The sequence below is a fragment of the Ictidomys tridecemlineatus genome, chromosome 2, assembly GCF_052094955.1.
Source record: "Ictidomys tridecemlineatus isolate mIctTri1 chromosome 2, mIctTri1.hap1, whole genome shotgun sequence".
Classification (NCBI taxonomy): Eukaryota; Metazoa; Chordata; class Mammalia; order Rodentia; family Sciuridae; genus Ictidomys; species Ictidomys tridecemlineatus.
Window position 1 is genome coordinate 119,002,183 of NC_135478.1, and position 25,514 is coordinate 119,027,696.

Sequence of the window (25,514 nt, forward strand, 5' to 3'; positions counted from 1 at the left end):
TTTGGGAAATCCCCAGCCCCAGGAGCAAAGCAGGCTGCCCTGGTATCCAGGAAGCATTTACTGCACAGCAGAGCCCCCCCTTTAGGAGGCTGGGCCTTCTCTGCAGGGTGTTCCTGCCCAGCTGTTCTCAGCTGGGAAAGGGCTCCCCAGCTTGTACCCTTTGCCCAGAACACTGCATCAGCAGCTTTGTGCAGGCCTCAGGGGCTTTCCTGTCACTTCGTTTCACTGTTGTGGTTGAAACTCACCTTCTCTCTCAAGACACAGCTCTGTTCATCATTTCTGCTTTGCAGCCAAAATGAAACCTCCCACTTTCTTCAGGAGCTAAAGCAATATTGAAAGTGACAGGAATAATACAAATTTTGTGGTCCCTCTTCTGTGTTTCAATTGTAATTACTTATTGTTTTTGTCCAGTTGAAACCTTTATGACTACCCAAATTGTCCTTGTCAGAATCCTGTTTTAGTGTTGATTGTTCTTGCTCTCTATGAGTACTTTTGTATTCCTAACTAGACTAAGCTGTTCAGAGGCAGAAGCCAGGGTAGCTCTGGAATTCCTGTGAAGCAGAGATTAAATTAGAGAGGATTTCTGTGGACCTGCATTTGCATAGCAGGCACGCTCATTTTACATGGATTGTGTGTTTATTTGTAGAGGGGTGATGATGGAATTTATGGTTCTTCCCCCACCCCGCATCCAAGCATCTCCCTGGCAGCCACTAAAATAACCATATATTTGATTAGTCTTCCTCCACCCAGCACAGTAGAGGCCAGACCAGGTGCTCTCTAAATATTCTTTCCTAGTCCTATGAAGTCATATCTCTTCCCATGAGATACAATACAAGCTACTGGAAAGAATGTGGGCTTCAGAATCCCTTGGCTTAGGCTCAGATCATTATTCACTTAATAGCTTTAGGCAGAAGGACTCTTCTCAGAGTCTTGGTTTTCTCATCTGGTGTCCTGATTATTTTGAAGACTAAATGAATAAAATGCATGCAACCCCAAGTACAGGACCTGGCTCATACTAGGCATGAAAGTATCAGTAGGTACAGTGGTGGTTTGCTTTCCCCTGGGAATGGATTACCATTGGCATATTCCTGCCATCTGATTCCCAGAATATGTTATTGATGACCTGATTTTTCTTTTTCTTTTTTTTTTGGGGGGGTGGGGTACTGGAGATTTAACCCAGAGGTGTTTTACCACTGAGCCACATTCCCTGCCCTTTTTATGTTTTATTTTGAAACAGGGTCTTGCTAAGTTGCATAGGGCCTTGCTAATTTGCTGAAGGCTGGCTTTGAACTCACAATCCTGCTCAGCCTCCCAAGTTGCTGGGATTACAGGCGTGAGCCACCACACTAAGCCTGATTTTACTTTTTGGTCACACCTTTTTATCCTACTGACTTGGGGCTTGATATGGTCCTTTAGCTGCTGCTTCAGCGGCCAGCTCACAGGACCTTATGTAGCACTCAACTCAGGGGACTCAAGAGCCCCCACATTTGTTGTTGTTGCTGTTTTCTTATTTTTTTCCCCCAGTATTGAGGATTGAACACTGGGTGCTTGACCACTAAGCTACATCCCCAGCCCTTTTTATAGTTAATTTTGGCACAGGGTTTTGCTAAATTACTGAGGCTGGCCTTGAACTTGATCCTCCTGCCTCAGCCTCTCAAGTAGCTGGGATTACAGGCCTGTGCCACCTCACCCGGTTTCCTATAATGCAGTATTATGGTTTCATATCCGGTATGGACTCCGTTATTATTATTATTTTTTAAAAATATCTTTGTAGTTGTAGATGGACACAATGCCTTTATATGTTGCTGAGAATCTAACACAGTGCCTCACGCATGCTAGGCAAGCGCTCTACCACTGAGGCACAACGTCATCCCCAACTCCGTTACTTTTTATAGCAGATGTTATTTAATCCCCCGTCCCAATAAAGACTTTTTAAACCAAATGGACATTTTTCCTTGACACACAGAATATTCTAAAGCACATTTGTAATTTAAAAAGGAAAAATCATTCAGATCCATAAGGATGACTTTACTGAGAATGTTTACACTAGCACTTGCTTGTAAGGAGCATACATAAGCATAAGAAAGAATTCCTTAATCTTCTGATGTAATTAGAATTCAGAAATCTGAGTTATAAATGTAGAATAAAATTGGGAACTAGCATCCCAACTATATGAATAAGTGTTGAATTATGAAACAGAGTGTCGAGACTGTTTGAAGACAAGGATCTCAGTAAGGATCATGGGAGTTGGGAGAAAGGTGACGCGGCTGGATAGGGCAGGGAGCACTAGGTTAGGGCAGGCTGACAGAGGCTTGAAGAGCATGGGATGACGCGCATGTGGACTGGGATCCAGGCTGCCCGGAGTGGCCAAGTGGACTGAAAGGAACCAGATGAGACCTTGGAAGCCAGAGCTGAGAAGACGGGACTGACTTGCTGAAAGCCTTCATCTAAGAAGAGGAGCCCAGGGTCCACTTCCAGGATGGACTGGAGAAAGGAAGGCTGGAGAAGAGAGGATGGGTGTAGATTCTAAACCTGGGAATAAAGGTCTGGTCCGCAATGGCAACAGTGAGATTAGACAGGAAAGGTTAAATCCAAGCCGCGTTTACAGGAGACTGAACTTGATGACAAGTGGAATATATGAGGGATGAACAGCAAGAAGAGTAAAAGATGACTTGTGTCTTCTTGCCTGGGATGTTTGTGGTGTTCCTGAAAACAAAACAGAACAAAAAAACAGCCCAAGTCAACACACTGAGCTCTTCTTCTCAGCTGTATCATTCCTTTTGAATTTGGACCGAACTTTTGTCAAGTAGGGTGTTTCAGTTGTTTATTACCAAATGATAAGCCACCTCAACCCGAGTGACTTGAAGTAACAACAGTTTATCACTTCCCCCATGTCCATGGGCTGGCGGAGTTTCAGCTGCGAGGCTCCCTGCTACCTTCACCTAGGCTTGATGAGGTGGTTGCAGTGGGAGCCCTGCCAGACCTGGAGGTTCGAGATGGTTTCTTGCCTCTGCTCAGTGACCTCTCTGCAGCAGTGTATTCAGGCTTCTCATATGGTGACTGGGTTCCCTCACAGAGGAAGCAGAAGCTGCCAGTCCTCCCAGGCAAGAACTCAGAATTTCACAATTCACGAAAAAGCTGTGCTTATTTCTGTATATAAGTGAGTTAATATGAGACTCAGAGGCACAAAAGTAAGGTTGCCAGAAGAACCAGAGTGACCAACAAGGAGCATTTTATGTATAGAGATTTATTTATTTATTTGGGTACCGGGGTTGCAATCAGAGGTGCTTTACCACTGAGCTACATTCCCAGCCCTTTCTATTTTTAAAAAATATTTATTTTTTAGTTGTAGTTGGACACAATATCTTTGTTTTATGTATTTATTTTTATGTGGTGCTGAGGATCGAACCCAGGGCCTCACACATACTAGTAGGCAAGTGCTCTATCGCTAAGCCACAACCCCAGCCCAAAGCCACAACCCTAGCCCTAGCCCTTTTTATTTTTTATTTTGAGACAGGGTCTTGCTAAGTTGCTTAGGGCCTGGCTAAGTTGCTGAGGCTGGCCTTGAACTTGTGACTCTCCTGCCTTAGTCTCCTGAGTTGCTGGAATTACAGGCATGTGCCATTGTGCCCAGTTTAGAGAGAAATATATAGCAGTAGGTGAGGCCATGTTGTGATAAGACTTGGACCAAGATGGCAGCTCTTGGGTGTGCAACAGATGTTGCAGACGGACAGAACAGAGTGTAGGTGCTCATGGTCACAGGCTGGAGAATATGGTGGATTCATACTGAACCCATGAATTCTGTGAATGAAGTGTTGAAAATGATTGGTCCTCTCACAGGACACCAGTTGCACCATCTCATGTGTTCTTATTCTAGAGAAGGAAGAAATGAGCTACAAAGGCACCAACCTAGGACCTCTGGGGCAGAGCATGATATCAACACAGGGCTAAAGGACAAACTAAGCAGAGCTAGACAGTGTGGTGGTACATGCCTATAATTCCAGCCACCTGAGAAGCTGAGGTAGGAGGATTGTAAGGTCAAGGCCAGCCACAGCAACTTAGGCAGACTGTGTCTCAAAATAAAAAATAAAATGATCTAAGGAATGTAATTCAGTGTTAGAGCACCCCTGAGTTCATCCCCCAGTTGCAAAACACACAAAGCAGAGGTTGTGCCTGTAGTCCCAGCGACTCAGTAGGCTGAGGAAGGAGGATTGCTTGAGCCCATGAGTTTGAGGATAGTCTAAGCAACATAATGAGACTTTGTCTCGAAAGTAAAATAAATAATTAAAGCACAGGAGTTATGTCTGAAAAAGTAGATTTTACTTTTAAGAAAAAAATAATAAGCCAGGCACAGTGGCACATGTCTATAATCCCAGGGGCTAGGGAGGCTGAGGCAGGAATATTGAAAGTTCAAAGCCAGTCTCAGTAACTTATCAAGGCCCTAAGCAATTTAGCAAGACTCTGTCTCTAAATGGAAAATTTTAATCAAAGTGCTGGAGATGTGGCTCAGTAGTTAATAAGCATCTCTGGGTTTACTCCCTGATACCAAAAAATAAAAATAATAATAAAAGGAGTTCTACAGAGCTAAGAAAAGTTTTCTAAAACAGAGAACAAGAACTTATTCTGGTTTCTTAACGCAAATGTCCCAGATCCGATCAAAACACTGGAAGAGAAAGCATAGCATCTGTCAGGGGTGTTTCTTATGTGAAAGATCATTTGAATTCAATTGAGCTTTTGCAGTCTTTGGCATGCCTTCTGTTGGATGAACTCACTCAGGCTAACCTGAGCAAAAGGAATTTATTGGAAGGACATTAGGAGTAAATCACAGAACCTAAACCCTCCATCCCAAGCACCTAGGAAGGTGGCATGCCCTTCTCACCACCTCTCACTGGGCCCCATGGAATCCCTTCTCTGCCTGTCTCTTAGCTTGGCATCCATTCTTCTTCCTCTTTGTATATCAGCAGGATCAATTCACTTGTTCACTCATGTGGTCCAGGCGTGAGTTTGGGATCCTCAACTCGTACTTGACAGATCCTTACAAGTCTAGTGTCTACAATTCACTGACTAGATCCCAATGCCAGCTTCCTGGGAGAAGGAGCCTGGTGGCCCCAGTGTGAGTCAACTGTGGCCAGAGGATGATGGGTCCTTTGACCTGTCCCCAGCCAGAGGCAGTCATGGGAGTGGATTTTTTGAGAAGGTAACATGAGTAATAGGTGGTTCTCAGAGAAGGACTGTTGTCCCTGGAGCCCCACCCCCCTCCCCCATGGTGGTGTGTGCAGCATCTTCATAACAAAGCCACAGTTATATCCGAGTATTATGGGTATTTAGCCAGCCTGCCTGGTTTCCCAGAACCTCCCTGTGAAAGTAAAAGAATAGGTCTGGGGTTGTAGTTCAGTGGCAGAGTGCTTACCTAGCACATGTGAGGCACTGGGTTCTATTCTTAGTACTGCATATAAATAAGATAAAGGTCCACTCACAACTGAAAAAAAAAAAAAGAAAGAAAGAAAGAAAAGAAAGTGGCACATGTCTGTAATCCCAGGGCTAGGGAGGCTGAGGCAGGAATATTGAAAGTTCAAAGCCAGTCTCAGTAACTTATCAAGGCTCTAAGCAATTTAGCAACAATCCAGTTCCTGGATTAATCTGAAGGGTGGACTATCTCCCCACAGCTGCCTCTAAAATTTTACCTTGAACCAAGAACTTTGAAAATTGCAAGAGAATTTTGTATAATAGTCTGTACTTATCCATGGTTTCAATTTCTTCAGTTAATCGTGGTAAACCATGGTCCAAAAATATCAAATGAAAAATTCTAGAGCTGGGCATGGTGACACATACTTGTAGACCCAGCTACTCAGGAGGTTGAGGCAGGAAGATCACTTGAGCCAAAGCACTATAGTGAGACCCTATCTCTTAAGAAAAGAGAAAAAAAATTCTAGAAACAGTCCATAAATTTAAATTGCACTCCACTCTAAATTACATGTTGAAATCTTGCACCATCCTGCTCTGTCCCAACTGGGATGTGCATCATCCCTTTGTCTAGTGTATCCACATTGTTTCTGCTACCTGCCCATTAAATCACTTGATAGTCATCTCAGTTATCAGATTGACTGTCACAGTATCAAAGTGCTTGGGTTCAAATAGCCCTCACTTAATAATGGCTCCAAATCTCTAAAGTAGTCATGCTGGCAGTTTGGATATGCCAAGAGAATCATAAAGTGCTTCCTTTAAGTGAAAAGGTGGGGAACATTCCCAACTTAAAAAGGAAAGAAAAAAATCATATGCTAAGGTTGCTATGATCACAGTAAGGATGAATCTTCTTCTATCTGTGGAATAGTAAGTAAGGAAAAAGAAATGCATGCTAGTTTTGCTTTCGTACCTCAGACTGCAAAAGTTAAGGCCACAGTATATGATAAGCTATTAGTCAAGATGGAAAAGGCATTAAATATGTGTGTTTGTAAAGGAGGGAAATTACAGGGTTCAGCCCTATCTGTGGTTTCAGGCATCCACTGGGGAGTCTTATTCCTTGCAGATAAGGGGGGATGACTGTACTTAATTGTCATGAGTTTTGAAGCCTCAACTATGCTAAACAAGGGGTCCATTTTGTATGTTAAGATGATTTTTTAAAAAAGTGGAAGCAATGAAGCCTCTTCGGTGAAAGGAAAAATGCATGACCAGGCCACAAGGACTTTAAAGTGGCCTTGAAAGTAAGAAGGAATTTGAGAACAAATATCCTTTTTCAAATGGACTTTTCCTCCCTGTTTCTGGGAAGAACACAGGGTGGGACCCAGTCTGGAAATCCAATCGGTTGACCAGTAATGCTTTTGAAGACAATATGACGTGTCTTCTCTGGCGAGACTTGGAGCCACACTTTCCAGTACGAGTCAGAGGGCAGTGGCACCCCTCAGAGGCTGATGCTGTTTTAGAGGCTCCCCTCAGGGTACAGAGTGTTGAGGGACCCACGTGTGTAAGAACTCAGCCTTGGGCTGGAGTGTGGCTCTGTGGTAGAGTGCTTCCCCAGCATGTGCCAGGCCTGGTTCCATCCCCCATCTCCCCCCACCCACCCTGGGAGGGTGGGAAGAGGTTAGGGGGGTGGCCACCTTGGGAATCTCAGGGAGTCACTTTCATTTAGCTTGCAGGCCGGCCCTAGAAGAAAAGAGGGAGGGAACATCAAGGAAAAAAATCCCATAGACTTTACCCTGGCCTTCCATTTCCAGCATGCATGTCCCTATACAAGTCCCTTCACACTGTTAACTGGTCTTTGTCCAATAGGAATAATGGCCTCTCTTCTGCTCTCCCAAATAGGGCTAGTGCTTCATGTAAGATGACACATGTGAAGTGCACCGTATGTTAGACAGATGTAAGAGATTAATACTTTAGTGTCCAGAAAAACTACTTTCTGATGTGGCTGCCTTTGATTTTGTCTTATAAATCAATGCTTTTTTACTTTTTTATTACTCAGCAAGTTGTCCTTGTTTGTGTGGTAAATGATGAACTCTTATTATGTATAATGATAGTAAACTGTTTTTATTCAGCACATACCATCCTGCCAAACTTTGTAGTATTAACTTTTAGAAATTTATCTCATTTTTTTTTTCACAAGAAACCTTTGAGGGCTGAATTCTCCTTCACTCCACTATTTATGAAACTGAGCTTAGAAAGATCATGATAGAAGGGCCAGATAAATCCTAGGGTTTGTCTCAATGCAAAATGCCATCTGTAATTGACCAAATTATGCTGCATACCTATCTGAGTATACCACAGCGGATTCTACCTTTAATGGATATCTATAAAGCACCAGTTTACAAAAGCACTAAATAAAATAGACCAGTAAGCAGAGGAAGGACACAGGGGGAGGGAGAAGAGGAGGGAAAGAGGAAGTCCTGGGGGCCGAAATGGAGCAAATTATATTGCATGTATGTATGATTATGTCATAATGAACTTCACTATTATGTACAACTATAATGCACTAATAAAAAATAAAATAAGCACATCAAGGGGCTGGAGTTGTGACTCAGTGGTGGAGCATACACCTTACACGTGTGAGGCACTGGGTTTGATCCTCAGTACAACATAAAAACAAATAAAGGTATTGTGTCCTTTTTAGTGTCCATCTACAACTGAAAACAATTTTAAAATATAAAAAAACACATTAAAAACAAGGGGCTGGGGCTGTAGCTCAGTGGCAAAGTGCTTGCCTAGCACATGTGAGGCACTGGGTTCGATCCTTAGCACCACATAAAAAATAAATAAAATAAAGGCATGATGTCCATCTACAACTGCAAAAAAAAAATTAAAAACAAACAGATAAACAAAAAAATGCTGACTGCTCCAGACATTCAATATGTTGCTCAGGCTGGTCTTGAACTCTGAGTTCAAGTGATCCTCTTGCCTCAGCTTCCCAAGTAGCTGGACTATAGGTGTGTGCTACCACATCTGGCTTATTCTTAATTTTTATACAGTTCTAATAAGCTCCATAGTTTTGTTCTAAGTCTGTGAAGCAATTAAGAAGAGAATAAGCAGGACTGGGGTTGTGGCTCAGTGGTAAGAGTACTTGCCTAGCATGTGTGAGGCATTCTTAACACTGCATATAAATAAATAAAGATCCATCAAAAACTAATAAAAATATTTTTTTTTAGAAAAGACGAGAATAAGCAGACTGCGGGCCTGACAATAGTAAATCAGTAAGTAGTAGTAAGTCATTACAACTAAAAGGGGCATCTCAGAGATCTGAGGTTCCAAGCATGGTTAATAGTGACAGCAACTGCTTTGGACTAAATGTTTGTGTTTTCCCAAAATTCATATGTTGAGTCCTAATCCCTAATGTGATATTTGGACATGGGACCCTTAGAAGATTATTAGGTTTAAATGAGGCCATGATGGCTTAATGTTCTTATAAAAAGAGGAAGAGCCAGGCACGGTGGTGCAAGCCTGTAATCCCAGCAATTTGGGAGGCTGAAGCAGGAGGATCACAAGTTCAAACCCAGCCTCAGCAACTTAGCGAGGCCCTAAGCAACTCAGTGAAACTGTCTGTACATAAAAAAAGGGCTGTGGATGTGGCTTGGTGGTTAAGTGCCCCTGGTACCAAAAAAAAAAAAAAAAAAAAAAAAAAGGAAGAGAGACCAGAACTCTCTATCTACACCATGTGAGTATTTACAGCAAACCAAACGGAGTCAGCAAATAAGAAGACAAATGAACTGCTAAAGTCAGACACAAGAGCATACGTAAAAGGAGCACACCAGTCTGGGGCCATTTTGGTGAAGGATTTTTGATGATTTCAAGTCACCAAGAAAAATATAAAGTAAATTAAACTATGTTAAATTTTTAAAAGACATATCTAGTACATTTTGGAAAGGTTTCATCCAAAGTGATGATGATGATGATGATGATTTTAAGTTTTATAGGTGACTTTTATGGAAAGCTCATTTATCCAAAACAGTTTCTAGATAGTCAAAGAAGACAATGAGCAGGAAAGAATCAAAAACAATGAGTACTAGCTTTAGTGGATGCTGTTGTGTAGATGAGCTCAGCTTTTCACCTCCACCTCACCCTATCACTTGAAGCTGCCTAAGAAGGACCTTTCCCGCTTACCCCGTGATTTTAGCTTGTTCATTCAGCAGAGTCACAGAGCAACTGCTGTGTGACTGGGACCAGTTCAGTAGTATGTTGAAGATATAAGTTGTTCATGGTTATTTGGGGAGAGAAGCAAGTAATAGATGTTTGGAATCAAACTCAGCATAGACTGCTGTAGGACCATATGGCATGGCCTGAAACCCTCTGTTTTTTAGGGGGGTAGGGTAGGGAGGCTGTGAGGGCCACAGAACTTCAAGAGGGAAAAAAAGAGAGAATAAGCAAGCTCATGATTTTCAGATTGCAGTCTTAAGACTTAAGGGGAGAATATTCTCAGCACAGGGAATAGCAAGTCCAAACATCCAGAGACCAGAGAGCAAGGTATGTTTGGAAACTTGCAAATGCACTACAACCTGGTCGTCCTACAGAATGAGAGTCAAGGGCTAGAGGGGAAGGTCATGCTGGTGGGGGGAGGCAGGGAAGCAGCACAAGTGGGGTGCAGCCTTGTGTACAGTACAAGAAAGGCTGGACTCATGGAGGTGAGGAGCAGCCAGGGAGCTGTGGGATTTGGGGCAGAACCTCATAGCTCTCCCACTGCTGCTGCCTTTCCCTTCCTCTGTCACCGGTCATGCTTGCTACTTACTGTTCCTACAAGGACAAGGTTGTTCTTGCCTCATGCTTTTGCACTTGCCATGCATTCTGCCTGGCATGTGCTGGAAAGATTATTCTGGGGCATGTGCTTCCTAAATGAGAGTGGGAGAGCCTAGAAATGGCGATGGAATAGGAGTCCCAGGCTGTGGTCTAGGAGGGAGGAGACGTGGGTCGGCATTGCAGGAGTGGCAAGGTGGACTGTGTGAGATTTTCAGGAGGCAGACTTGACACTGTTTGTCACGGGATGGACTTGGGAGGCAAGGATGATACCTCAGGCCATTGATGTTCAAACCAGCGAGAACAGCAGCAGGGTGCAGGCTGATTCCCAGCATTCCACCCTCATGGTGTGGTGGGACCTCCCTGCCTTGTTGGAACATGAGCTGTCTGGATTTGCTCACCAAATTGTTAGGAATAAATCTTATAGATTCCAGCTGCAAACCGTAGCCTTACTGATGTCTAACTGTAACATTTATGACTATGTGCCTTAGGCTTTCTGTAAACTAATACATAATAACATGCTTATTTGTGAGCATAATAGAATAAATGAAACAAAAGTCAGAGTAAGCGACCAAAATGATGATGATCAAGTAATTCTTATTAAGAACCATTTAACGTATGGTGCAGGTTTCCATATGTAAGTTCCCTTTAACAAACTCATCGTAACTCCTATGCCCCTGAATAGAGATGCAGCTAACTCTTTGCGATTGTTAAAACCCTAAGACCCAGACATTTCCAAGTAGGGCCCCCACTGAACACTGGACTCCTGCCGCCTGGAGCTATTCTGTTTACATTTGCTACTATAGAGATTTGGTTTGTTTCCGAAAGATGCATTTTAACATTTGTGTGGTGAGCCACATTTGTTATATTTGAACCATGTGTGACGCAAGGGAGAAGGGTAACCACTTGGCTCAAAGGGGGAAGGGTGAGTATTTGGGTTAGCAGAGTACTTCCTGCCAATTTTAAATGAGCTGGTTTGATAGTTAAATAAAAAGTGCGTGTGTGTGTGTGTGTGTGTGTGTGTGTGTATGTGTGTGTGTACATATACAAACACATACATGTGTGTATTTTTATGTACTCAAAAGAATAATATGGAGCTGGGTGTGGTGGTACATACTTGTAATCCCAGCAACTCAGGAGGCTGAGGCAGAAGAATCCCAAGTTGAGGCCAACCTCAGCAACTTAGTGAGGCCCTAAGCAACTTAGCAAGACCCTGTCTTTAAATAAAAAATTAAAAAGGGGGGGCTGGGGATGTAGCTCAGTGGTAAAGCACCCCTGGGTTAAATCCCCAGTACCACAAAGAAGAAAGAAAAATAATAAGTTAATGTGGAAATAAAGCTGATTAAACTGGACAGTGCTGTTTTTCAATCTTAAACATAAAGGAACAATACCATTTAAGACTCTGCATGGGTGTCACTTTGGAATTGATAATACATAACTTTCAACTAACCTTGAAGTGCTTCTAGGACCAGAGGTCATTCGTGTCTTAATCAGTTATATAAATTATGAGAAGACAGAGAATGGGAAAGGACTTCACTAAATAGTAGAGTGATTCCAAAATTAATAACACCAATGTAAAACCAAAGTCCAGAGTGATTTGTCTATGACCCACAATGAGTTCATTCCTTCATTCAATAAACATATATTTAGTCTGTGTTATTTAGATGTACTAGTTATCTATTACTGTGTAACAAATTATCCCAAAACTTAGTAACTTAAAGAAGCCCACATTTATTTTCTCACATAGTCTATGAGTTACAAAATCTGGCTCTGATTTAGCTAGGCTCTCTATATCAAGGTGTCACACTAAGCTACAGTCAATGTGTTTGCCAGAGATGGAGTCTCATCTGATAGCCCGGCTGGAGAAAGACCCGCTTTCCAGTTTATACAGTGGTCAGTAGAATTCAATTCTTTGTGGACTGTTGGACTGAAAGTCTCAGTTCCATACTGGCTGTTAGCTGAAGGCCACTCTCAGTTCCTTGCCAGATAGCCTCATGGTGTATTGCTTTGTGCAGGTATAGAAACTGAGAAGGCAATAGAGTCTGCTAGCAAGACAAGTCAGTCTTCTGTAACCTATCAAAGAAGTGATAGCCCATCAATGTTGCCATCTTCTGTTGGTCAGAAGCAAGTCATTGGTCCCACCCACAGTCAAGGGGAGGGTTTGAACATTAGGAGGTAGGGACCTGTCTTAGGCAGTTTAGGCTGCTTATAGCGAGATACCCCAGACTAGGTGGATTAGATAGTGGACATTTATTTCTCACAGTTAGAGAGGCTTGGAAGTTCAGGGTCAAGGTGTCCAATGATTCAGTGTTTGGCAAGGCCCCCCTCTTCCTGGTGTGTTGACAGCCATCTTTTGCTGTTCCCATATATGGTGGAAAGAGAGAGGGCTTTGGACTTGACCTCTTCATTTAAGGGCATTTAATCCCATTGTGGGGACTCCACCCTTATGACCTCATCTAACCCAGCTTATCTCCCAAGGGCCCTTCCTGCACGGACCATCAACTGGGGAGTCAGGCTTCCACTTACACATTCGAGGGTGGTAAAAGAGAAAAACATATTTTTCCTATGTATTCACACACTTCACTTCTGACAACAGATGTGTCTGTTTTTCCCAAGTCAGCCACACCCTACTTGCCTTCAGTTACCACTCAGTCTCATCAGGTGATTAATTCATGATTGGGTTAAGGCTCTCACAACCCAGTCATTTCCCTTCTGAACCCTCTTGCATTTTCTCACATTTGAGCTTTTGGGGGACACCTCACATCCAAACCATAACAGCATGATTATTAGCTCCAGTCTCCCCTTCCTGGAGAAGGGGGATGGGACTGAAGGTTGCAGTCTTACCACGGCTTGGTCTTCCTACTGGTCAGCCCATCCTGAGGCTGTTCAGGAGCCCACCAAGAGCTGCCTCATTAGAACAAAAGATGCTCCAATCCACCTGTGAAATTCCAAGGGATTGGGAGCACTGTGGAAGGAACCAGGTGCAGAAACCAAATGCATATTTCTTATTACGTCATCAGATATACAAACATCTAGTCCATGGCAGGATCATTGAGGTCTATCTTTGAAAGTTGTCTACCACATTTGGTACCTTTATTCTCAGATTCAGCTTTTTAATTTTTTTTAATTTGTTCTAATTAGTTATACATGACCACCTTTTAAAAAATATCACTTTTTTTTAGTTGTAGATGGACACATTACCTTTATTTTATTTATTTATTTTTAATGTGGTGCTAAGGATCAAGTCCAGTGCCTCACATGTGCTAGGCTAGCGCTCTACCACTGAGCCACGACCCCAGCCCTCAGATATAGCTTTTTTACTAGACCAAACCATCTGATGTGCATTTGTGAAACACAACTTTGTGCTCACTGTGGTAGGCTGAATAATGACCCAAAAGATGTCCATTTTCTAAGTCCCCCGAGTCTGTGAATATATGACCTTAGATGGCATAAGGGACTCTGCTGCTGTGTTTAAGGATTTTGCAGTGGAGAAATTATCCTGGATTATCCTGGGTCTAATATAATCATGTTGTCCTTACAACAATGAGAGGCAGAATCTGAGCTTAAGAAGGCAGTGTGACAGTGGAGGTAGAGGAGGGAAGGAAGGTGATGACGGCCCCAGAGAGGAATGGTGTAGCTATCAGCCAGGAGATAGGGGCAGCTGCTAGGACATGGGCATGGCAAGGAACAGGTTCTACCTTGGAGCCTCCAAGAAGGACTCAGCTCTGCTGACACCTGATGCTAGCCTGATATTACCCATCTAGTACTTCTGACCCCTAATGGAAAGATAGTAAGTGTATGTTGTTATAAGCTAGTAGGTTTGTGGTAATTTTGTCCCAGCAGCAGTAAGAAACGTATTCACTCACCAAAAGATCTCAGGGAATCTCCACCAATGGCAATTTTTTTTTTTTTTTTGGGTGGGGTGTTCCAGGGCACTTGACCACTGAGCCACATCCCCACTTAGTGCCTCCCTTTTGCTGAGGCTGGCTTTGAACTCACAATCCTCCTGCCTCAGAGGCCTCCCGAGCCACTAAGATTACAGATGTGTGCCACCACACCCAGCCCTCTCAATACTGATAAGGTTTAAAAAGCATCGTAGGGCTGGAGTTGTGGCTCAATGGTAAAGCACTTGTCTAGCATGCATGAGGCACTGGGTTCAATCCTCAACATCACATAAAAATAAATTTTAAAAGTTATCAAGTCCATCTACAACTAAAAATTTAAAAAAAAAATTTTTTTAAAGGGCTGGGTTTGTGGCTCAGTGGTAGAACACTTGCCTGCACATGTGAGGCATTGGGGTCCATCCTCAGCTCCACATAAAAATAAATAAATAAAATAAAGATATTGTGTCCATCTACAACTAAAAAAAAAGTATTTTAAAAAAGCATCTTAGAGTTTAAGAATCTCATATATTCTTCAGAATAAGACAAAAACATGGTTTTTAGCATAAAATAGAGAGGCTTCCATTTTTAAAGCTGCTGCTAGTTTATTTATACTTCAGGAGTGGAAATATTGGCTGAGATAAAAGTACCCGGCACAATTTGCTTTTTCTTCTCAGTGATTCACAGCCAGATGTTGCAAATTTTTTTTCTTTTTCTTCTTCTCCCATCCCCTCTCTAGTGCCTGGAAACCTTGGCTGCTACCAGGATCATGGAAATCCACCTCCTCTAACTGGCACCAGTAAAACATCCAACAAACTTACCATACAAACCTGCATCAGTTTTTGCCGGAGTCAGAGGTATAAGGTAATGATCCTGTGGCTGTGTGACTGTAGGAAAAAATAGACAGAAGTGCATTTTGCTGAGCTGACTTGAAAATATGTACAACTTTAGCACAAAACAAAACCTGTCAAACCGTATAGCTCTACTTTTCTGCCAAGGAACAATGAAAGGAGGAGTGGACTGGATTCAGGAGTGTGAGGCAGCACTTTTGTTTAGAGACTGGGAAAAGAGGAGAGGAAAATCCCCAACAGCTGCTTCCCGGTGTGACCTCTGACAGAGTTAGGTATCCGCTCATGAGTGTTATGCAGGGACATCAATGGCTTCACAGAGAATCCGAGAATAATAAGACAAGGTCATGGTTTACTTTCTAGCCTGTTCACCAGTCCAGAATATTTTCTCTTCTTCCTATCCCTTCCTTTATCTGAAATTCATCTCTTAATCATTGAAGTTCAATAATACTACTGTTTGTTACATCAGAAAGAGAGAAAAAAATTCCATTTCCTTTCCCTCCCTTCCTCCCTCCCTCTCTTTTTTCCCAGTTCAGTCTAAAGGCCACTAAACAGGCTCAAGGGAAGAGGATAGCCTGACTAGGTTCAGGGCCTATGTGAGGCAGGTACAAGGCATTTGGCTCTACCTCATCAAGTGATTGGCTGCTTGCATAGAGCTTGAGCATGTAAATGAACAGATCTAGGATAATGGGAGCCAGGTTTCTTCTTGTTAGAGAAGGGAGTTACAAATGTGGAAGTCAGGGAAACAGGAACAAAACCTATCGTGTTGGATAGGGATTGGATTAGAATAGGGCATGGTTTTTGATATATAGAGAGTGAATATAGAAAAAAAATATAAGTGTGTATATGTGTGTGTGCGTTGTGTGTGTGTATTTATATACATCACATATAACACACAACACGCACACACACACACACACACACCTATATGCTTTGTTCACTGAAGAACCTGCAAGCAGTGACATATCAATAGCAGAGAATACACTGAACACCTAAATTTTGGTTTCTAAATACTATTCTCCACTAAAAAGAAGCATCTTGGAGAAAATTACTGATTATAGTGTTGATTCTGAGAAAGTACAAGATGAACCTGAAACATCTTATGCAGGAAAATCAAAAGGATACAGGAGCCACTTAAAGGGGCTTCTACCAGCCAAATCTGGCATAATTTGTGCTTCTAACCAAATAATGATAGTAATAAATGTACCCCATTTTATAAATAAGAATCTGCAAACCCACACTAATGGATAAATGAATTAATGCAAGAATGAAGAAAATTATTCCTTACTAGAGAATGTAAATTAATAAATATAAAGAAATGTTGGAATTAGAAAAATCACCATTTGGCAACCATCACAGTAATAATCAACTCAGAAAACAAGTATGAAGGTATGTAAATATTCCAAATCCTCATCTACTAATGAATAAATATTTACATAGTCACAAGAATCTACCTACAAAATACTTACTAATTATACAGGGAAAACAATTGATTTTACTAGGGAGAAAACTGTTTTATGCTATCTTACTCGTGGTCAAAGTTAGTGAAACGAGTGATATCACAAAAACTAGACATTGTATCCCACCTTACAGGGCAAGAGCTGTGGTGATACTTCTACCAAAAATGGTTAGAAGGAAATATCAAAACAAAGTACATTCTACAAAAATTTTGAAATCACAAGGCTCAAGAAAATACTGATAACTAGTTATTCAATAAAGTTGAGTAGTTGATAAAGAGATTCTGTGGCCCACAAAGCCAAAAAGATTTGTCATCTGACCTTTTATAGGAAACGTTTTCCAACTCCTGCTGTAGATCAGTGGAATCTAAGAGTCCAGAAATAGATCTGCACTAATGCGGACAATTGATTTTTGACAGAGGTGCCAAGGTAATTCAGTAGGGGAAAGGATTTTCAACAAATGCTTCTGCAGAAACACTGGGACTCTTCCCCGCCCCCGTACCAGGGATTAACCCCATGGATAGCCACATCCCCAGCCCTTTTTTATTTTTTGTTTTAAGAGAGGGTCTTGCTAAGTTGCTCAGGGCCTCGCTAAGTTGCTGAGGCTGGCTTTGAGCTTGTGATCTTCCTGCCTGTGCCTCCCAAGTGGCTGGGATTACAGGTTATGTGCCACCACATCCAGCTAATACTGGGACTCTTTGTGAAGAAAAATGAACCTTTATCCTTGCATAATCATAGACAAAAATTAACCTAAAATTATATGACTGAAAAAAGTCCTATGGCTTAAGAATGGATGTATAGACCAGTAGAATGGAATTGAGAGTCCAGAAATAAACCTACATGTTAATGATCAATTGGAAAATAATTTTTTTTTTTCTGTGCTGGGGATAGAACCCAGAGGCATTATGCTTACTAGGCAAACATTCTACCACTGAGCTATACCCCCATCCTTGGTCAATTAATTTTCAACCAGAGAACTAAGATCAGTTGATGAGGAGAGAAGAATCTTTTCAAGAAGTAGTACTTGAACAACTGGAGGTCCATACGCAAAAGAATGAACTAGGACTCTATTGCACATATCTAAAATAGATCAAAAACCCAAATGTAATTAAAACTATAAAACTGTTATAAGGAAGCATAGATATAAATATGCCTGACCTGGGATTAGGCAATAGTTTCTTAGTTATGATACCAAAAGTACAAGTAAACAAAGAAAAATAGAAAAATTGGACTTCCTCAAAATTAGGGTTAAGGTTAGGATTACTTTTTATGACACTAAGAACAAAGTGAAAAAGCAACTTATAGAATGAGAGAAGATATTTGCAAATCATGTATCTGATGAGTCTAGTGGTTAAAATGTATAAAGAACTCTCACAATTAAAATATGAAAAGACAGTCCAGGGCTGGGGCTGGGGCTCACTGGTAGAGTGCTTGCCTAGCACATGCGAGGCGCTGGGTTTGAGCCTCAGCACCACATAAAAAATTATATATATATAGAGAGAGGGGGGGGGGAGAGACACAGTCTAGCAGTCCAGCCAGGCCTAGTGGAACACACCTGTAATCCCAGCAACTCAGGAGGCTAGGTAGGAGAACAGAGTTCAAGGCCAATTTGGGCAACTTAGACCCATCTAAAAATAAGGCGGGGAGATGGGGTGCCAGGGATGTAGCTCAGTTATAAAACACTCCTAGTTTTAATCCTTAGGACCAAAAAGGAAAAAAGACAATACAGCTTAAAAAATGGGCATGCGCTGTGGCACACTCCTCTCATCCTAGTGGGCTCGGGAGGCTAAGGCAAGAGGATCGAGAGTTCAAAGCCAGCCTCAGCAACAGCAAGATGCTAAGCAATTCAGTGAGACCCTGTTTCTAAATAAAATAAAAAATAGGGCTGGGAGTGTGGCTCAGTGTTGAATTCCTTTGAGTTCAATCCCTGGTACCAAAAAAAAAAAAAAAAAAGGTCAGAGAACTTGAATAGATATTTCTCTATAGGAGATATTTAATGTCATTAGTCTTTAGGGAAATGCAAATCAAAATCACAAGAGATACACTTGCTACAAAATCATAAGAGATACACTTGATACAACTAGATTGGCTATAATTAAGGACAATAACAAGTGTTGGTGGGTATGTGGAAAATTAGTACCTTCATATGTTGCTGGTGGAAATGTGAAATAGTGCAGCTGCTGTGGAAAACTCAAGCAGTTCCTCTAAAAGTTAAAGCAAAATTTTCTCATGACCCAGCAATTCTGCTTCTAGGCATATACCCAAGAGAGTTGAAGACACATGTTCACACACAAAAAAATCATACATGGATGTTGATTGTAGTATTATTCATAAAAAGATAGAAACAACCACTCAAATGAACATCAACTAATGAATATTGGGTAAATAAAATATGAAATATATATACAATAAAACATTACTCAGGCAGTATAAAGAAATGGCATACTGATGTTTGCTACAACATGGGTGAACCTTGAAATGTTATGCTAAATGAAATAAGCCAGAGACAAAAGGCCACATGTTATGTAATTTCATTTATATGAAACGTACAGAACAGGCAAACCCCTAGGGACAGAAAGTAGGTTAGTCATTGCCAGAGGGTGTGAGATGGGAGGAATCAGAACTAATTGAAATCAGTTCAGGGACTCTTTGGGGTGTTAAATGTTCTAGAATTAGATAGTGATGATGGTTGAACAATATTGAATATACTAACAACTACCTAAATGTACACTTTAAAATGGTAAATTTTATGTAATGTGAATTATATTTCAGTTTTTAAAAAGAGCTAAAACAACTAAACTGCTAGGGGAGAAAAATGTAGAAAATCTTACATTGGGTTAGATAAAGATTTCTTAAATAGAAGACAGAACCACAAATAAGCAAAATTCAATAAATTGGACTTATCAATATTAACAATGGAATCTAAGAGTCCAGAAAATGGAACAAAGTTAAGAAAATGGAACACAAGCCACAGGAGAAAGCAGTTGCCGAATCTCTATATCTGATAAAGGACTTATATATAGAATATATAAAGAATCTAACAACACAATAAGAAAATTCAGTTTAAAATGGACAACATGTTTGAACAGATGTTTCATCAAAAAATGATATATGGCTAGTCAATAAACACATTTAAAAAGATGTTTAGCATCACTAGTTCTCAGGGAAATACTAAAAGAACTAAGAATTGATAAGGATATGGAGCAAGTAGAAGTCTTATAAACTACTGTAGGGCCAGGCACAGTGGCAGACACCTATGAACCAAGACGTCTTGCTCAGGAGGCTGAGACAGGAGGATCACAAGTACAAGGCCAGCCTCAGCAACTTAGCAAGGCCCTAAGCAACTTTGTGAGACTCCTGTCTCAAAAAATCAAAAAGATGGGGTTGGGTCAGTGGTAGAGCACTTCCCTAACATGTGTGAGACAGTGGGTTCGATTCTCAGCACCGCATATAAATAAGTGAATAAAATAAAGGTCTATCAACATCTAAAAAAATATTTTTAAAAAATCAAAAAGGCTAGGGATGTAGCTCAGTGGTATATTGCCCCTGGGTTAAATCCCTAGTACCCCCCCAAAAAAAAAATAAAAAACATAAACTATTGGTAGGAATGTAAAATGGTACAACCTCTTTGGAGAAAGTTTCTTATAAAGTTAAATATATACCTACCTTACTATTCAGCAGTACCACACCTGGATATTTACCCAAGATAAATGAAAAGCTATGTTCATAGAGACTTAATATTAATAATAGCATTATTCCTAATAATACCAACCTATAAATAACCCAAATGTCTATTTACTAATGGATAGATAGACAAATTGTGGTATTGTATATCCATGCTGTGGACTACTGCTCAATGATAAAAAGAAAAAATATACCTGCCAACCTGAATAAGTCTCTAGAACATCATGCTATTGAAAGAATTTTAGCACAAAAGACTTTATATTGAGCAAATATATATTGGGTCCTAGATCTAAATCTAAAATGTAAAACTACAAAAGTTTTAGAAGAAAATCTTTTTTTTAATAGAATACTTTTTTTAAAAAAGTTTTTATTTATTTTTGTGTGATACTAGGGATTGAACTCAAGGTCTCATACAAGCTAGGCAATCTCTCTACCACTGAGCTACAGCCCCAGCCCAAGGAGAAAAAAATTTTTTTTTAATTTTTCTTAGTTATTTATGGACACAATGACTTTATTTTGTTTATTTATTTTTATGTGGTGCTGAGGATCAAACCCAGTGTCTCACATGTGCAAGGCAAGTGCTCTGCCACTGAGCCACAACCCAGCCCCAGGAGAAAACTTTTGACCTAGGTTTAACCAAAAAGTTCTTAGGCATGATACTAAAAGCAAGACATGTAAGAAAAAGAACTGATAAATTTTAATTTTAACTTTATCAAAATTAAAAACTTTAGCTCTGTAAAAAATACTATTATGAGAACAAAAAGACGAACTACAACCTGGAAAAATATATTTAGAAATAATTTATAACCAGAATGTGTAAAAAAGCAAACAAACACACATTCAACAACTATTAAAACTAAGTAGTGGGCTGGGGTCGTGGCTCAGTGGTAGAGCATTCGCCTAGCACATGTGAGGCCCTGGGTTCGTTCCTCAGCACCACATAAAAATAAATTAATTAATTAAATATTCTTTTTTTAAAAAAATTTTTTTATTGTTGGTCGTTCAAAACATTACATCTTTCTTGATATATCATATTTCACGGTTTGATTCAAAAGGGTTATGAACTCCCATTTTTACCCCGTATACAGATTGATGAATCACATCAGTTACATCAATTACATTTCCATTGATTTACATATTGCCATTCTAGTGTCTGATGAATTCTGCTCTCTATCCTATCCTCTACTATCCCCCCTCCCCTCCCCTCCCCTCCCCTCTTCTCTCTCAACCCCTTCTACTGTAAAACATTTCTTCCACTTGTATTATTCTTCCCTTACCCCTCACTTCCTCTTGTATGTAATTTTGTATAACCCTGAGTATCACCTTCCCTTTCCATGCAATTTCCCTTCTCTCTCCTTTTCCCTCCCCCCCTCTCGTCCCTATTTAATGTTAATCTTCTTCTCCTGCTCTTCGTCCCTACTCTGTCCTTAGTTACTCCCTTTATATCAAAGAAGTCATTTGGCATTTGTTTTTTAAGGATTGGCTAGCTTCACTTAGCATAATCTGCTCTAATGCCATCCATTTCCCTCCAAATTCTATGATTTTGTCATTTCTTAATGCAGAGTAATACTCCATTGTGTATAAATGCCACATTTTTTTTATCCATTCATCTATTGAAGGGCATCTAGGTTGGTTCCACAATCTTGCTATCGTGAATTGTGCTGCTATGAACATCGATATAGCAGTGTCCCTGTAGCATGCTCTTATTAGGTCTTTAGGGAATAGACCGAGAAGGGGAATAGCTGGGTCAAATGGTGGTTCCATTCCCAGCTAAATATTCTTAAAAAAAAAAACAAAAAACAAGTAGTAAAAAGCTAAACAATACAGTTTAAAAATGAGCAAAACCTAGATAGATAACTTCACAAAAGAGGATATAGGGATGGCAAATAATCATATGAAAAGATACTTAATATCACTGCCTTTAAAGCCATGCAATTGAAGACCACAGTGAGACACCATTACACAGGTATAGAATGGCTACAATGAAATAGACAATAAAAAATGCTGACAAGGAAATGAATTTGTGCAAACAAATAATTGTATACATCATTATTGCAAATGCAAAATGGTAGTCATTCTGGAAACATTTGACAGTTTTTTTTAAAAAAAAGTTAAATGTAGGGGTGGGGTTGCGGCTCAGTGGTAAAGCGCTTGCCTTGCACGTCCAAGATGCTGGGTTCAAGCCTCAGCACCATGTAAAAAATAAATAAATAAAATGAAGGTATTGTGATCCAGCAATCTTATTCCTACTTATTACCTTAGAGAAATGAAAATCTACACAGATGTTTATAGCAATTCTATTCAAAGTCATGAAAAACTAGAAGTAATCCAATAGATGAATTAACTATGGCAAATCTATGCAACAGACTCTGTCAGCAATAAAAAAGAGTGAACTTTTGATACCTTTACCAATTTGGATGAACCTTGAACACATGCTGAGTGAGAAAAGCCAGTCTTAAAAGTGTATGTTCTGTATGATTCCATTTTATTACATTTTTCAAAAAGACAGAACCAATAGTAGAAAACTGGTTGTCAGTGATTGTGTGAGGGGAAGGGTCTTCTATAGCAATGGTACAAAGAAACTCACTGGGATGGTGCAACTGTTCTGTACTGGTATTTGCACAAATCCATGCAAATACTGAAATGTATAGAACTGTCTACCAAAATACTACATAGTAATATAAAAGATGGAATGAAAAGTTTAACTGGGTCCTGTAATGAGCTTACCTGGCACAGGGTAAACAATATGTTTAATGGTTATTATTATCAATGTTTCAAATTTATGGAATTTTCTCCACCTTAAAGCATAATTAAATACAGTAGAAATGCCAACATTCAAAAGGATACCCATTGATGGGGAGATAGGCTGTTGGTCTATGGTGGTGTGCAGCTACTAGTCAGCTTGGGATTAAGAGAGGGGCCAGGAGAGGTGGCTGGGGAAGGGTGGCCTGGGAAGATGAGGATGATTGCTGGGGCCGACCCTGCCAGGTTCCTCCCGGCCATCTGACACCGCTGATAATGCTGCCTGTGTGCTGCTTCTCTGTTGTGGCAGTTTGCCGGCATGGAGTCAGGCTATGCCTGCTTCTGTGGGAACAATCCTGATTACTGGAAGTATGGGGAGGCAGCCAGCACTGAGTGCAACAGCGTCTGCTTCGGGGATCACAGCCAGCCCTGTGGTGGTGACGGCAGGATCATCCTCTTTGACAGTAAGTATGCCTTGCACCCATCACTGCCCAAGGCACAGGAACGCTTGGACCAGGCAGCAAACCTGCCCTCTCTTCCATGGATCCATTCGTTCACTTGTCAGTGCCATAGGCCAGGCACTGCCCAGGCCCTGGGAATACAGCATGGAACATTCAGTCTCAGCCCCTGCCCTCTAGAAGGGAGGACAGATGGTTGACAAGTGATCCACTACTCATGCTGAGCACTGTGAGGTGGCGTGGCCCATTGTGAGCTGCTTAGAAAACCTGGAAGAGATAACCTTTCCAGTTTTACGTTACTTGCCGTGGCTCACTCTGCCATGCGTCTAGTGAGAAAACAGGAGCAGAGTGTATGGATTTGCTTCTTCTTTTTTTTACCTTAAATTGAATGCAATGTTAATTCAAAGAGGGAGGATGGAAAATGGACATTAAGTGTTGATAGTGATATGGAGAAATTAGCCCCTTCTACATCACTGATGGAAATGTAAAATGATGCAGCTGCTTTAGAAAGCAGTCTGGCAGGACCTCAAAATGTGGGACATAGCCAGGAGGGCATAGTGGCACAGACCTTTAATCCCAGCAGTATAGCAATGCAGGAGACTAAGGCAGGAATAGCGCCAATTCTAGGCCAGACTTAGCAACCTAGGGAAACACTGTCTCAAAATGAAATTTTAAAAATGGCTGAGGATGGAGCTGGGAGCACATCCCTGGCCCCCATTTAACCCATTTTCATTGAGCTCCAATGAAAATAAGTACTATTTATGGAGTGCTGGCTGTGTGCTAGACTTGAATCTGAGTGGTTTTTTTTAATATTTTGTGTTATTAAATTGTCCCAACAACCCTGTTGATAAGAAAACTAGAATCAAAATATGAAGTAAATTACTTAAGCTGATGAACGCCAGAGCCAAGATTCAGATTGTTTTTAGTCACTAGAATCCCTATTATTAACAGTAATAAAATAGGTCATAATAACTGATCCATTTTCATGCTTTAAAAATATGTGAACAGGCCAGGCGTGGTGTACACCTGTCATCCCAACCAGGGCAATTTAGCAAGACTCTATATCAAAAATAATAAGAGAAAGGGGCGGGGACATTTCTGGTTTAAAAAAATTTTTTTAAATTAAAAAAAAACAATTCCCAGGTGTTCTGGTTATTTTCAGAGTGGCCTCTCAGCTCTGCAAAAGCTGCCCATCTCAGACTGCATCTACCCAAGGATTGAGAAGGGTTAACTATATCAAATGACCAGCATTAGGTTGTGTGTGTGTGTGTGTGTGTGTGTGTGTGTGGTCCTTTGATATAGTCACATAGATGCTTTTTGTTTTGTTTTTTACTTTGTTTACCTTCTGTGTTTCATTTTGAATAATTTCTATCAATACCTATCTTCAAATTTATTCTTTCCCTAGCTCTGTCTAGTTTGCTGATGAGCCCATCAAAGGAATGCTTCATTTCTGATATTGTTTTACTTCTACCATTTATATTTGCCTCTTTTTTATAGTTTCCGTATCTCTGCTGAAATTTTCAGTTCTATTTTTTCACTAGATACTAACTGCATCCATCGTGTAGTCTCTGTGTCTGACAGTTCCAGCATCTGGGTCATTAGCAAGTCTGGTTCTGTGGTTGGTTTTATCTCTTTTTTTGAGGTGTGGAGGGGGGAGCAGTGTGGTGCTGGGGATTGAACTTGGGGGCACTCCGCCACTGAGCCCCACCCCCAGCCCTATTTTGTGTTTTATTTAGAGCCAGGGTCTCACTGAGTTGCTTAGTGCCTCGCTTTTGCTGAGGCTGGCTCAGCTTCCCACTCTGCTGGGATTACAGGTGTGCGCCCTGGCCCCGCTGGCTTTCTCTCCTAACAGTGAGTCTTATCCACCCCTCTCTATGACGCTAAGGGCAGTAGCCTTTTCACCTGGGCTGGCCCGCTTAGTGTGCCAATTAAACCAAACTGCCAGCAGGGGTGCCAGGCTTGGGTTTTGCTGTTCTTGCATCGCTCTCAATGTACACGAAGCTTCAGAGTCCTCTGGTGCCGGCTGCTGCTATTACCTGTGCTTAGTGTGGAGCCTGAGGTGCCAGTGGGTTTGCTCAGTGGGCTTTTCCCATCGTCAGCACTGAGCAGTCCCCTCTGTGTCACAGAGGGGCTCTTTCTCCACTTTCTTTTCCTTCCTCAGAGGTGACTCTGGTGCTTGTAACTTGGTGCTGTGCTCTTGGGGGAGGTCAGAGGAGCTTCCTAGTCTCCCTG

The 25,514-nt window shown here is 41.1% G+C and overlaps 1 protein-coding gene across 3 annotated transcripts in view; it reads left to right on the forward strand.

Annotated features, from left to right (window-relative positions):
* Positions 1 to 25,514, forward strand: part of Kremen1 (kringle containing transmembrane protein 1) — a 71,515-nt gene that overhangs the window by 34,416 nt on the left and 11,585 nt on the right. For all 3 annotated transcript variants that reach the window (XM_078039670.1, XM_078039672.1, XM_078039673.1), the window contains exons 4-5: positions 14,833 to 14,957; positions 23,135 to 23,288. In XM_078039670.1, coding sequence (XP_077895796.1) covers positions 14,833 to 14,957; positions 23,135 to 23,288 — 279 coding nt within the window. The remainder of the gene's footprint in view (positions 1 to 14,832; positions 14,958 to 23,134; positions 23,289 to 25,514) is intronic.